The sequence below is a fragment of the Medicago sativa genome, chromosome 6, assembly GCF_051527215.1.
Source record: "Medicago sativa cultivar Bolivia chromosome 6, Bolivia_mono, whole genome shotgun sequence".
NCBI lineage: Eukaryota > Viridiplantae > Streptophyta > Magnoliopsida > Fabales > Fabaceae > Medicago > Medicago sativa.
This window is the reverse complement of record NC_140754.1, coordinates 14,088,681-14,104,465: the sequence shown is the minus strand read 5'-3', so window position 1 is coordinate 14,104,465 and position 15,785 is coordinate 14,088,681. Positions and strand designations below refer to the sequence as shown.

Genomic DNA, 15,785 nt, shown 5'->3' with positions numbered 1-15,785 from the left:
AGCCATTTGAAGCCAAACTCAAAGCACATAACTAATAACTCCAATACAACAACAAACAACCCATAAATTGAATCAATATACACAAATGCAGAGAAGTTCCAAACTTTAGAGTTAGAAGGATCATATCAACAAAGTGCTTAAAGAGATGGAATCAAAAAATGATTTCAGCAAAACAAAACTTTGACTACAAAAAACAAACTTACTTCTGTAGCCAATATGCCATCAAGGTTGAAATAAGTTACTCTTTTCGTACAATAGATTATCAAGCACAACAAAAATAACAAAATTACTTGAAAATGAAATCTTCCTAGTTACAGAAAAAATGGGATTGTCAAACTAGCAACTTGACTGTTATCATGTTTGCTCTGAGCAATCTCTTTTAAACTGGTCCAAGATCGTTTCCGTCTTTTGCTCGATGTGCTCTGAGTTTTCGCTCCTTCTACTCTGGCCGACATGCTTGGAGTTTGAAACGTGTTTTTGAATGCAGAACTATTCCTGCTTCTCTTCTTTCCTTCTAACATGGTTGGTGTACTTGTGCTTTGCCTTTGTGGAGTATGAAGACCATCCATAAGGGTGGAATCCTCAGCTACAACTTCTGAACCAAAAGCATTAATTTTACCGGCTTCGTCTTTGATTACAATCTTTTTCTCTGATTTTGATGATTCATCCACAATTGGTTTTGTAGCTGGTGTTGATTCTAAGGATGATTTAACTTTTGTCGAGCATATCTTTTTTACATGTCCCTTAGCAGTACCTCTCTTGAGATTCCGATGTGAACAGAAATGGCATGTGTACACTACATTGTTTTGAGAGGTGCTGTCAAACTTCTTGTTCCTATGCCTCTTTGATCTATTCTTCTCAATTCGTACGGTTGAATTAAAGCCGGGATGAAGAACCGTTTCACACCTGCAGAGAAATCAAAGAATGTTAAATATATTTCATTACTCATAGGAAATTTCCAAGTATCAAATGCTTAAAGAGAACCTAAGAAGAAATCTGATAAGATTCAAACAAATCAACAAATGAGGTTGCTCATATCACTAAAATATTTTAAAGCCATTGGAGCTGCCAACATTTATGAAATCGATATTCAAATCATGAATCACTATTTTCGAAATCATGAATCGAATCTTATTATGAATCATAACATACATGATCTATACAAATTAAAAACCTAACAAAGTCTACGGATAAATTCAGTCGGAAGAGTAATAACATTTAACATAACATTGTGAAATGACCAAAAAACCCCTTAAAAAACTTAAAACGAAAAATATCAGAGAGCAAACAGGGTATTGCAAACTGTTTAAAAAAAATAGGGCATTGTGAACCCTAACACAAATGCGGGCGCGAAACACCATCGCTGCGGCAATTTGTCCGCGATTAGCGGCTGCTTTTGCTGCTGCTGTTGGCCACGTGTACGACTGAAATTGCGTCGCAGCAGACCCCTAAAATGCTCTGTGGAACCGCTATAGCGTGCAATATCATATACAAACCTCAACAATTCATGATTTTAAGTCATAGATGAAAAATAACAACAGAAAAGTGACTGACTACACCAAAGGTAACAAAAATTGCGTTTAGCTACACAAAGTACATGGGCAAGTTGAGATACATAAAACTAATCGTGATTCATGTCTAAAATAGATATGCAAAGAGAGAGTCATATCAATAAGGTTCAGTTTTGTTTTGCACTAGATACGATCATACGACTCGCATGTATACGATGATACACATAACCAGTGTCTCACATATATGTACTTTGATTCTATCAAATTATTACACTGTTAACAAATGATTCAACATAACAATACATGGATCAAAATTCATATCTTAAGCTACCTATAACCATGAAGTTTCTCACATACATCATACATACTATTTGATTCTGTCAAATAAAATTGTTAACAAATGAATCAACTATATACCACATGAACGCTAACTCTAACACTTCAAAACATATGTTAAGTAAGCCAAACAAGTATGTAGCCATCTGTTAGAGAACAAGCTTATCAATGCACACAAGAACTAGAAAAAGGAATATTATGAAAACTTGAGAATGATCTCATTTTATTGATTGTCTATCTGAATGACTGAAAATCAAATGCAGCACTATTTATAGCTCATATCAACTCACTAATAAGTACAATCAGTTACACTTGACTAACTAACTACCAGTATTAACAAATCAATTAAATGCCACACTAACTGAATCTAATTACACTTAACAACATCAACACTTCAAATTGAAGTCATGTCCACTATCCAGCATTGACACAACATTGACTCATTTTACATTCAATTACTTCAGATTTTCAAATTATTTCTGTTGGCGAGTGTTGTGTCCGGTATCCGTGTGACTATTGAAACTTATTAATGACATTGAAAGATACAAGTTGATAGAAGCCAGATTTTTCACAGGTAAAACCATTGTAGTTAGGGTTGAGTGCTGGTTTGTAGGATCGTACGATCTTACGTCCCACGGCACCTCAACCATGCTTCGCCTATACTCAGGTTTGCTTTTCTTCTGTTTCCTCTATTCCCAGTTTTTGTGCTTGTTTCCTCTGTTTTTCCTCTATTTTCTCTGTTTTTTCTCTCAACTCGATCACTAACCTACCGATCCTACGTACGAACCGTGTTACGACCCTCGTGTTCAAACGAAAATCTAAATCAGAGTTCTGTGAACTCCTAACCAGAGCTAGGCTCCTAAGACCAGAGAGGGAACTCTCTTAAACTGACTCTAACAACTTTCTTGAATGAACTCCTAACATTTCCCTCTTTTATAACAGAATCTTTCACTAAATTTTGGGAATATCCCAATTGACTCCTACACACGCTTCTCCTACAAGCTTCTAGGAAGTGTGCTCATGTATATGGTGTCTGACACGACACGGACCCATGTTACATTCAATAACTTCCATTTTTAACTTATTTGGAGTGTCAAGAATCATAAGTGATTCAACAAGACATGCATCAAGATTCATATCAATTGAGTTCAACCTATTTTCAAATCCGAGACACAACTCACATATATCATAACCATTGAGCAGTCTCACATACATCCTATTTTATTCTCCATCAAATTACGTTGTTAACAAATGAATCAACAATATACCACACGAATCCTAACCCTAAATCATCAAAACATATGGTAACTAAGCCAAACAAGTACATAACATCAACACTTCACATTAAAAGCGTCCTCAATGTCCAACACACACATCACATTCAATTACTTCCACTTCCCAAATTATTTCATGGGTCAATCTGTCAGTGTTGTATCTGGTGTCCGACTCAACACAAACACATATTACATTCAATTACTGTTTTAAATCATTACAGGTCTTAATGTCCGACATGACAGACACGTTACATTCTTCTACTACTAATTTTCAAATTATCACGTCTGTCAGATGTGTCAGAGTGTTGTATCAGGTGTCTACATATTAGTGTCAGTGTTGTATCCGGTGTCTACATATCAGTGTCGTGTCAGTGTTGTATCCGGTGTACCCGGTGTAAAGTTAACTAGCTAAGCATAGATAAAGCAAAAAACACAAACCTTTGGCAAGTGATTAAAGAAGGATCAGGCGCCACACCAGCAGCCTCTGAAACAGCAGCTAATTGCTGACCATAAAAGGCGGACAAAGATGGTAAGTTCGAATCAGTGGTGGCCCACTCAGCAAGCTTTTTCAAATGATCAATTCTCAAATGGGACTTTGTGTTAACGATTGGTTTCGTTTTCAATTTTCCAGTTGCTTCTTCTCTCAATGTTATCCGATTTTGAGGTTTTGAATCCGATTTTTGAAGGTTTTTCGCTCCTCCTTTCTTCCCCATAGATGCAGCAAGATTTTCGTAGTAGGGATGAAAACCGCCGTGAGTACAAGCAGTTGAACGGAGGGAGGTTGAGCTGCGACGGTGGAGTGACCGGAGATTTGGAATGTTGACGGAGACGAACGATGAATCAAAACCCTTCTTTTTTTATATTTTCAAGCCTAATAGATACTACGGTTAATTAAGTATTTAGTCCCGGTAAATATTCACAGTTTTAATCCTTAGAAAATAAAATCACACTTTTTAGTCTACTGACATTTTCTTTAAGCGTTTCAAGGACCAAAAATGTTGATAAATTTTTTTGACATGGACTAAAAATACTAATGGAAAATTTTATATAGACTAAAAATGTTGATGAAAAATTTTGTAGGGACTAAAAAGTGTAATTTTATTTTGTAGGGACTAAAAACAAAATTTTCAATCACTATAAAATTTTCAATCACTACTTTTGGTCCCTATTTTTAAGTTAATTTTTGTATTTTTTATGAAATTGTGCAGAAATGTATATAATATTATAAAAAAATTCCCCAAAAAATTAGAATTTTTTAACAAAAACAAAATTAATTATGAATTTTTACCGTCAAACATATAAAAATTCATATTAAATTCATGTTTTATTAAAAAAATTCTAATTTTTTTTGGAGAGATTTTTATAATATTATGAATTTTTCTGCAAAATTTTATTTAAAAATGTGTATTCTACATATGAGTTTACTTTAAAAGACGGACCAAAAGTGAAGATGAAAAATTTTTGAGGGACTAAAAGTTGAAGGAAAATTTTAGAAGGACTAAAACGAAAAGTTGGTATATTTATAGGGACCAAAAACATATTTAACCCTTATTAAAAATATCAATAAAAATACAAAAATTGTTAAATCGAACCAAATTTAGATAATACTTCTTTCGTTGTCAAATTTGCTTTTAATTAATAACGGAGGGGGTACATCTGAATATGTCAATTTATCAATCTAGATGAAGACATATACTTTTTTTTTATGGATCAATTGAAATCCTCAAAATTAATAATCATGTGGTTGCCAATCATTTTTAAAATTGAATAGCAATGAAAACTAATTTTAAATAGTGTTGATTCAGTATACTCCTGATTCAGTATACTCCTTCTGTTTCAAAATGAATGTCAATAATGGGTTTTTACATATAAATTAAAAAATGTATAGTCTTTTGTTTTAAAGTGAATGTCGTTTATGGTTTTTACATACAAATTAAGAGATTATTGATGGTGTTAAAAGACATGACAATTTTATTGAACTAACTTTATTTATTAATGGTGTAGTGTTTTGGAATTAGTGTACACAGAGGTTGAAGTATCAACTGACAATAATTGTATAGTCCTTGTTCAAAGTATCAACTGACAATAGTTGGAGTAAACCCAAATAGCATAAAACGCTGTCAAGAATACTTTGTTCACAGAGGGCGACGTTGCAGACGAAACAAAGGGTTGGAGAGTGGAGACACAGAGAGGTTCAAGATGAATGCGGTGAAAGAGTAAGTTTAAGCAACAGTCGTGTTTCCTAACGAGTGTGCATAAGATATTAGTTATGTGATAGGTAGGTTTTGTTAATACTATCACATTGCTAACCTATCATATTGGCGCATGAAACAACATATATTTAACTGGAATGGAATAGAATAAACTTATAAGCTACATTTTTTTATAATAAATTAGTGTTGAGACGTTTTTAGATGATTTTCCAGCTTATGACGAGGGTGGTAGTTTGGAAAAATTGAAATCATGATTGGACATTCTATATTTTTAAAGAGGTTTTATTGTTGCCTTTGTGATTGAATGATTTGAATAATGAAATTAAATAGACAATATTTAAAACCCGCAATCAATAGAAGATGATGATTACTTCAATGTTACCACTACGAACTTGGAAGCTTTGGGGGAAAGTGAAGAAATACAAACAAACAATTTAGAGAGCTTTATGCCACAGAGAAATATCGTATGGCACACTAAAAAGTCTGTTTTATCTCTTCGCTTTTTAGCCAATTCTTCCCAATTCTAGTGGTAAAACTTTGGAGGTCATTATTTCCTACTAGATGCTGAATTCAAATATTACCTTCGTTGTTTAGTTTATTGTTCCAAATCATCATATCATAAAGAATGTGATAAACCTAATTCTAATCATAAATTCAACTCGTCCAAATTTGTGGTCATCCACATAAAGCATGAAATCATCTACAAACACTTCACTCTTCCCGTTGAGAATATAAACCTCCATTTAATAAAGTAATTAACAAAGGAATTTGAAGATAGTAAATGTATAGAGATTGGAAAAAAGAATTATAGTTTGACGGAAAGAAAATCGGGATTTGGTTTGTTTAGGAGAAGTATATATGCACCAACAGAACTTGTTGTTTTATAACTATTTTGTCTAGTTTACTTAATGACAGGTACTATTTGATGCTATTTTTATTTGCAAGGATAATGAAGTACGAAAAAAAATAGAAAATCGGCTTGGAACCCGGTCTGCAATGCAAGAAAACAGTTTTGAAGAATGTAAAATATAAAAGAAGATAAGGTAAGGGGAACCGGAGAGAGTCTGAGGTGATCATGGAGGATGGAGGTGCGTCCATGGAGAACGGCAGCCGGTTTCCTTGATCGTGGCTATGACAGATCAATGAAGAAGGAGGAGAGAATGAGTTCTCTACGATGGTTAGTTTGTACATGTTCATGGATTATCTCATGAATAGTGGTGGCTGAAAATGTTGTAATTTGATTAAGGAAGATGATGGATTTTTTCTTATGAGAATGTTATTTTTAGAGAAGTGAGTTCTCCCTGGTGATTTTTTCTCTACATTTGAGACATTTTTCTTACCTCTTTTTCCGTTCACTCTTTTCTCTGATCTTCTCTACATTTTTTTCTTTGCACTTATTGTTCCTATTTATACTCAAAATAGGTTAACATGATAAATTGTACTGGTCGGTGGTTATGATATTGAAATTGTAGTAGGTGAAGAGACTGTTTTAAAACTTGCAAGGTACACTAGTTGTTGAATCAAAAATGAAAAAGTAAAAAAGTAGATGGTAAAGAGAAGTTAGAACGATATCGAAGATGGAAGTGATCGTTATTGCATACTTTTATTCTTATAAAACTAAATTAAGGATGATGCTTCAATCTAAAGTAGGGAAGACATTCAAACTCAAAGAACGTTCGCAAAAGTTATACACTTAGCTCCCTCTAAATGTACTAAGAGTCCTCGAACCCGAAACTTTCAGATATATTACCACTAGACCAAACTCCAACTAAATAGTTAGTGTTTAACACACTTGTATTTAAAGGCTTAGGCCTTCATTTCATGTAATATAGATATTTTAATACAAAGTTTAGAACTCATTGAACGACTCGAGTGTATTTCCTTGCCCTTCATTTGTTTGCTACCTCCCACAAGAGAAACAAGTCGTTTTCTTAAGTACACACAAGATAAATTTGTCAAAAAATAAATTAAATTAAGAGCATACAAATCAGACGCGATTTTTTTATGAATAAAATCATGCGCAAATAACCATTTAGGTATTTAAATGTACGAGACACCCTTTCACAGTGAGACACAATAATTTATCAAAATTGAATTAAAAGAATATAATTCTTAAAAGTATCTTTTGTTTTTACTAAAAAAAAAAATATCTTTTGTTTGTAATTTTATAGACTTATTAGCACAAAAAAAAAAGTAATAAGAAAAAATCTATAGTTTTATAGACTTTTAACTAATAAAAAAACATATTCAAGAATTAGATTGACTATCTAAAAACATATTTGAGGATCAAAATAACTAATAAAATAGCTATTTATAAATGTGATTGCAATTTCAATTTCAATACATTTCGACCATATAGTAACAATGGTTCACACTTTCAAAATCAAAATTGTTTGTTTACATCAAAAAATGTGATTGCCAAACTTTACTTTTTGTTAGCTATTTGCTTTTTCCATTTGTGTGCAAACATGGTAAACACATTTATTTTTTGGGTGCAACCCAAATTAGTCTATTCATGCTCAACAAGAGAATTGGATCGTATCCCTCTATTTTTTTTTTCTCTATCTCTCTTTCTCTTAGTCTCACTCTCCATATCATAAATTCATTTTATAGTGAAGAAAAAGAGTGAGATTAAGAGAGAGGGAGAGAAGTAGAAGATAGATGGAGAGGAAAATGGAAGGAGATGATCCAATTTATTCATCAATCATGCATTTTATAATATTAGTTATTTCATTTTCTGTATCTCTCATATTGCATTAATGCATGCATTTTAGTCTTCTCATATTCGATTCACATATTGTTAGAATTAGAATACATAAGAAAGAGCACATATGTTTTCATATTTAGTATTTAAATAATATTTCATTATAAAAGGCTACCAATAAAATTTTAATCATAATAACCTCAGATCTTATAAAAATGATTTCCATTTCATGTTGTAGAAATTGTACCTTGTTGAAGGTTTTATCCAAAACCTATATGTTCCTGCAAACTTTGTCCTCTCAGTTTTTTTCAACTTAAAAGATTAGATGCTTTGAGAGAGAACATAAAACAATGCAATCTATATGCACCAAAATCAAAGAGTGGCAATGTATTAAACTTCTAAATTAAACATAAAAAAGTCTTTTAATAGTTTGAATCTAATGTGATTGCAAATATAATACATATAATTCTTGCCTTTTTATAAGCGAATTTAATTTTGGGTTACACTCCATGATGAGATATCAGCTTATCACTTGTAATAACTTTGTTTTATCCACTTGACACAATTGCACCTCGATGACTCAAAACCCTTCTTTTTTATTTTCAAGTCCAATAATAACTAATGGGTGGATACAACTTTAGGTCATGGAACACATTTAATGTTATTAAAAATATCGATAAAAATACTGAAATTGGTAAGTCGAGAGTCGTGATTTAAATTTGAATTTGTGAAATTTCATCGATTGTTATTTCATCCATCTACAATAAACAAAATATATACCTCTATGAATCTTTTTACCAATCTAGATAAAAAAATATATCTTTTCTTTTTGCGTTCCGATGGATCAATTGAAAACCTCAAAATTGATAATCATGTGGTTGTCAATCATTTTTAAAATTGAATAGCAATGACAACTAAATTTAAATCGTGTTGATTCAGTATAATCCTTCCGTTTTAAGGTTTTTATATACTACAAAATAAGAAATGTAATGATATGATAGTGTCAAAAATTCATGAACAATTGGTTTTGTAGCATTCTATTAGTTTGTGTGTTGTAATCCATAATCATGATTAACAAACACTTAATAGTTTAGTTTGTTACTTTTGGATAAGCTTGATTTTAGTTACAAGAGACTTACTCTCTTAGTCATTGTATATATATAATTGCTTGTAACTCAATCATAATAATGTGAATACAACTTTTCAATGCTCTCTCTCTCTCTCTCTCTCTCTCTCTCTCTCTCTCTCTCTCTCTCTCTCTCTCTCTCTCTCTCTCTCTCTCTCTCTCTCTCTCTCTCTCTCTCTCTCAAATCATAACAAACTCATCACCACCATAACCAACTTCATCTTCTCCATTGAAACCCTAATTTCAGTTTGCTTGCACATCAAGAAACCAATTGTTGCGCTAATACATGCTTGAGATTTTGATGTCAACAAAAATATCACTTGTACACTCCTACATTGTTGGACTTTTTTGTGCATATGTTTGACCTTTGGTCTATTATTTTTGTGCAATTTTGTACCGTTAAATGAAAGTCGTGATGAAGTATAATTACAAACATGGGGAGAAACCAAAGCTAGAATGATAATCATATTTTATGAATCTTACAAAATTTGTATCAAATGCTTACAGAGAATTATGTATAATATTCAAACAATTCAACAATTGTTATTAGTAGCACTAAAACATTTTTAAGTTATTGGAGTTGCCCAAGGTTAAAAGATCGAGATTCAAATCATGAAGCAAAAGACCTATTATTCAAATTGTAAAATGGTTCTTATTATGAAACTTTTTTTAAGAAGCTAAATTAACATATCTAAATTAGTATCGGAGAGAATCGAATATGAGATATCGAAACTTAATCTAAATGAACGATAAAAAAATATTTATTTTTAAGTAAAAACAATTGATACAAGAAGAACACGCATCATATAAAAACCTCAAAATAATTCAAAATTTAAGTCATAAATCAAAATGACAAAAGAAAAGTGAGTTGCCACACAAAGGTGACAAAAATTAATAGTGATTGGCTACACAAAGTTCTTGGCAAGTTGATATTCATCTTAATTAGCCAGGATTATGATGAGATATGTGTCTAAAATAGATACACATAATGAGTCAAATTAATATACTTTGGTTTTGTTTAAAGTAGAGAAGACTCTCATGTATCGTAAATTATAGGTAACCATAATGCTATCTCACATCACATGCATGCTCTTTGATTCTATCAAATTACAACATTAATAAATGATTCCACAATATATGTATCAAGATTCATATTTATCCAGTTCAACCTTTATCAAATAAAGACACAACTCAAATGTATCACAAAATACCGATAACCATGGAGCTATCACATGCATATTCTTTGATTATATCAAATTACATTGTTAAGAAATGAATCAACAACTATATCACATGAATGCCAACTCTAATTAACACTTAAAAATGTATGGTAATTAAGCCAAACAAGTATATGTAGCATAGAAACTCTTAATAGATAGATGTTTGTTTGACATAATGACACTACCACATGTGATTTAATTCAATTGCTCTTTTTTTATTCTTCTTCAAATTATTATCGGTACCGACATGTTAGTATCATGCCGAATATCATATGACTACTCCTACTTAATAATATTCTTGTGATACACAAGAGGATAACTAAGTAAAAAAATGATTAAACACATATTTTCCAACTTCTAGACGGTTTTCAGCTTTATCCAATCTTTCGTTATACAAGCATTTACAAAGCATAACATATAACACTCATCACAACATTATGAAATAAGATTAAGACCATAATAAACACAAGATTTATAAAAACTTAGGTTCATACATAAACATAAATCACGGTGGTATTTCATTTAATGGATTCTTTGAATTTGTATATAAATGGATACAGATCCAACTATAAGAAGGATTTGTACTAATTCAAAGAATCGATTAAATGAAAAGCTTCTTTGAATTTGTGTCGTATTTTGATTGATTAACTATGAATCATTTAATGAATCTTGTTCAAAGTATCAACTGACAATGGCTAGAGTAAATCCAAATAGCATCAAACGCTGTCAAAAAACAATTTATATAAAAAAAATAATACTTTGTTCAAAGACAGCAAAGTTGCAGATGAAACAGAGGGTTGAAGATGCGGAGAGGCTGAAAATGAATGCGATGAGGGAGCGAGTTTAAGCGACAGTCGTGTTTCCTAATGATTAAATCAATGAGACTTTGATTTCTTAAATTGTCCAAAACTTCTAAGCTATATTTTATACAACAAATTACCGATGAGGCTTTCATAGATTATTTTCCTGCTTATATATATTGAGGGGTGACAATTTGGAAAAATTGAATTCGTGATTGGATATTCTATATTTCTAAAGAGATTTCATTGTTGCCTTCGTGATTGAATGATTTGATTAATAAAATTAAATAGAGATGATTTAAAACCCGCAATCAATCAATAGAAGATGATGAATCACTTCCATGGTCACCGGTACGAACTTGGAAGTATTGGAGAGAAGTGAATGGTCACCGGTACGAACTTGGAAGTATTGGAGAGAAGTGAAGAAATACAATGAAAACTGTTTAGAGGGACTTTATGCCATGAGAAAAAAATGAGAGAACTATTATGGCACAAAGCCCAACTAAAAATTCTCAGCTTTATCTCTTCGCTTTTTATCCAATTATTATTCCTGATCATAACGGTAAACACTGGAGGTCATTGTTTCCTATTAGATGTTGGATTCAGATATTATCTTTTAATTGTTTAGTTTATCGTTCGAAATCATCCTATCATAAAGGTTGTGATAAACCTAAGTCTAGTCATGAATTCAACTCGTCTAAATCTGTGGTCATCCACATAAAGCGTGAAATCATCTACAAACACATGCTCACTCTTCCCATTAAGAATATAAACCTCCATTTAATAAAGTAATTAACAAAAGAAATTGAAGATAGTAAATATATAGAGATTGGAAAAAAGAATTATAGTTTGACGAAGCGAATTAATTGATCAAAGTATTTGAATTTGTGTCGTATTTTGATTGATTAACTATGAATCATTTAATTGAATCTTTGTTCAAAGTATCAAACTGACAATGGCTAGAGTAAACCCAAATAGCATCAAACGTTGTCAAGAAACAATTTATTTGAAAAAGAATACCTTGTTGAAAGACATAGAAGTTGTAGATGAAACAAAGGGTTGGAGACACAGAGAGGTTGAAGATGAATGTGATGAGAGAGCAAATTTAAGCGACAGTCGTGTTTTCTAACGAGTGTGTAAGAGATTAGTTACGCGATAGGTAGGTTTTTTAATCCTATCACATTGCTAACCTATCATATTAGTGCATGAAAAAACATATTTAAGTAAAATAGAATAACTTTATCATATCATGTCTCTTTATTCTACAAAACAAATTGATATCTTAAATTGTCCAAAACTTATAAGCTATATTTTTTATAACAAAGTAACGATGAGGCATTCATAGATGATTTTCCGGATTATGTGGAGGGTTGACAATTTGGAAAAATTGAATTCATGATTGGACATTCTATACTTTTGAAGAGGTTTTATTGTTGCCTTCGTGATTGAATGTTTTGAATAATGAAATTAAATAGAAGATTCAAAACTTAGAGTCAATAGAAGATGATGAGTTACTTCAACGGTTACCATTACGAACTTGGAAGTATTGGAGGAAAGTAGAGAAATAACTCAAACAGACTAGAGGGACTTTATTCCACGAGAGGAATATCATGGCACAAATCCCCACTAGAAAGTCCGCGTTATCTCGTTGCTTTTTAGCCAATTCTTCCACTGATCCTAGCGGTAAGCATTGGATGTCTTTATTTACTATTAGATGCTAGATTTATATATTATTTTTTCGGCTTTTAGTTTATTGTCCCAAATCATTCTATCATAAAGGTTGGGATAAACCTAGTCTAATCATGAATTCAATTCATCCAAATTTGTGGTCATCCACAAAGATGTGAAATCATCTACAAACACCTATTCACTCTTCCTGTTAAGAATATAAACCCCCATTTAATAAAATAATTAAAAAGAAATTGAAGATAGTAAATATATAGAGATTGAAGAAAAGAATTATAGTTTGACAGAAAGAATTAATTGAATCGAAATAAACATTATATACATCCTAATTAATGAACCAATCGAGAAGCGATATCAAGAGAGAATCAGGATTTGGTTTGTTTAGGCGAAGTATGCAGCAATAGAACTTGTTGTTTTAGAACTATTTTGTCTGTTTTACTTAATGACATGTACTATTTGATGCTACAGTAGAAACTCTTTAATTTAATACTCGGTAAATTAATAAACTCTCTAAAATAATAAATTTGTCCGGTCCCGACTTGGGCCAATGTAAAAAATTGAAAAACTCGATAAAATAATAAGATAATAATTTTTCGGGAGATCCCTTTATAATTTTCGGTCCCAAGAAAATCATAAATTAATAATTCATAGAAACTGAAAAAAAATATATTAAGAATACATTGAACACATTTGTTCCTCTTGTTTACATTTACTGTACTTCAAAAGTCATTATTGATTTCCAATGCATATGAACACAGTAGTTACTAATTTACGTTGAGTCACAAGGTTCGCTGCAACGTAATTCTAAGAGGCATAGACTAATTTGCTTTTTTGTTTGGTATATACAGTATAATTACTTAAAAACTCTTTAAATTAATAATTATTAATTTATGGATAAATTAATAACTCTCTAAATTAATAAATTTCTCCGGTCCTGACATTATTAATTTATAGAGTTTTAACTGTATTTTTGTTTGCATTGATAATGAAGTGCAAAAGAAATAGAAAATCTGCTTGGAACCCGGTCTACAATGCAAGAAAACAGTTTTGAAGAATGTAAAATATAAAATAAGAGAAGGTAAGGGGGAACCAGAGAGAGCGTGAGGAGGTCATGGAGGACGACAGTTGGTTCCCTTGATCCGGCTTTGACTGTCGGACGGATCTATGAAGAAGGAGAAAATGAGTTCTCGACAATGGTTAGTTTACACATGTTCATGTGTTATGATAAATTGGTGAATGAAGTTGATGAAAGATATTGATGACACAAAAATAATGGTGTAACTTAATTAAGGAAGATGAGGGATTTTTTTCTCATGAAAATATTGTTTTTAGAGAAGTGAGTTCTCTCCCTGATTATTTTTTCTACATCTTAGTTCTCTTTTTCTTACTATTTTTTCGTTTCAGTCTTTTCTCTGTTCTTCTCTACATTTTTTATTTGCCCTTGTTGTTCCTATTTATACTCAAATTATGTTAAACTATGAGCAACATGATAAATTGTACTGTGTTGGTGGTTAGGAGATCGAAATTGTAGTAGGTGAAAGGATTGTTTTCAAACTTGCCAATGTACAATAGTTGTTGAATCAAAAATGGAAAAGGAAAAAAGTCGATGGTAAAGAGAAATTAGAATGATATCGAAGATGGAAGTGATCTTTAGTTGGGAGATTCCATATTTTTTTTTTATAAAACTAAATTAATGATGGTGCTCCAATTTAAAGCAGGGAAGACCTTCAAACTCAAAGAACATTTACAAAAGTATTACACTCATAAATGTACAAAGAGTGTTCAAACCTTAAACTTTTAGGTGTATGATCTTACTTTTTATCACTGGACCAAACTCCAACTAAAATTACTTAGTGATTAACAACACACTTATATTTTAAAGCTTGTGCCTTCATTTCATGTAATATATATTTTTTAATACAAACAAAGTTTATAATTCCTTGAACAACTCGAGTGTATTTCCTAGCCCTATATTTGTTTTCTACCTCCCACAAGAGAAACAAGTCGTTTTCATAAGTACACACAAATAAAATCATGCGCAATTTTTTGATGAATAAAATCATGCGCAAATTACCATTTAGGTATCTATATGCACCCAAAATCAAAGAGTGGCAATGTATTAAACTTCTAAATTAAACACAGAAAAGTCTTTAATAGTTTTGAACCCAATGTGATTGAAATATAATACACAGAATTCTTGCCTTTTATAAGCATACGTAGAAATCAAATTTACCAAGAGTGAATTTAATTTTGGGTTACACTTCATGAGATATCGGCCCATCACTGGTAATTATTGTCCACTCGACATGGGGGCAAAATATTAGGATACCCTTGCACAATTGCACAAAGGATAGCTCATTGAGGAGACTATTCATGAAAGTTTCATAACAAGATAGTCAAGACCTATAAAACACAGACATCTCTAGGATTAAACGTTTCCTGGTGTCCGACACGCGTCGGTGTTAGGCAAGTGTCTTAAATTGTTTTCTTCTTTACTTCAACACCTCTTGGACCGATGTCTGACATCTATATAACACAGTAGATTTTATCTCTGCTCCACATAGTAGATTCAAGAGTTATAGTTGTAGACAATTTATAGGTAGCAGTGTCGGTGTCCTATTTTTTTTCATTAGCAGTGTCAACGTGTCCATGTCAGATATCCGTATCGGAGTCCCTGCTTTATAGCACAAGACCCCCATATGGCCAATTTGATGATCTTTATGACCTAGTTTTAGTCAAAACTCATTTCTATATCGTCCAATCAAATGCCTAGAAGTGCTTTTGGGTAATTTTAAAGCAACTCCTCTTGTAAACACCAGTAGGTTAGTAATTTTTAGCTTGATACTCATTGATGACACAGACCATACTATTGTTCTTACTTTAGTCGGATCAAAAAAAAAAATTATGAAAAAAGA

The 15,785-nt window shown here is 31.7% G+C and overlaps 1 protein-coding gene across 1 annotated transcript; it reads right to left on the bottom strand.

The window, feature by feature from the left end:
- Positions 1–162: 162 nt before the first annotated feature.
- LOC146913053 (uncharacterized) lies at positions 163–4,002 on the bottom strand. Its single transcript, XM_085716299.1, has 2 exons — positions 3,560–4,002; positions 163–906 (listed from the first exon to the last, which is right to left on the bottom strand). The coding sequence occupies exons 1-2, from the start codon at positions 3,832–3,834 to the stop codon at positions 312–314; spliced, it is 870 nt and encodes a 289-aa protein (XP_085572425.1). The 5' UTR covers positions 3,835–4,002; the 3' UTR covers positions 163–311.
- Positions 4,003–15,785: the final 11,783 nt, after the last annotated feature.

What these genes read in the sequence shown, in the direction of transcription:
- LOC146913053 (XM_085716299.1), bottom strand. Translation starts at nt 3,834, where the DNA reads ATGGGGAAGAAAGGAGGAGCGAAAAACCTTCAAAAATCGGATTCAAAA. An exon ending in TCTTTAATCACTTGCCAAAG is followed by an intron (nt 907 to 3,559) that starts GTTTGTGTTTTT and finishes ATTTCTCTGCAG; the next exon opens with GTGTGAAACGGTTCTTCATC.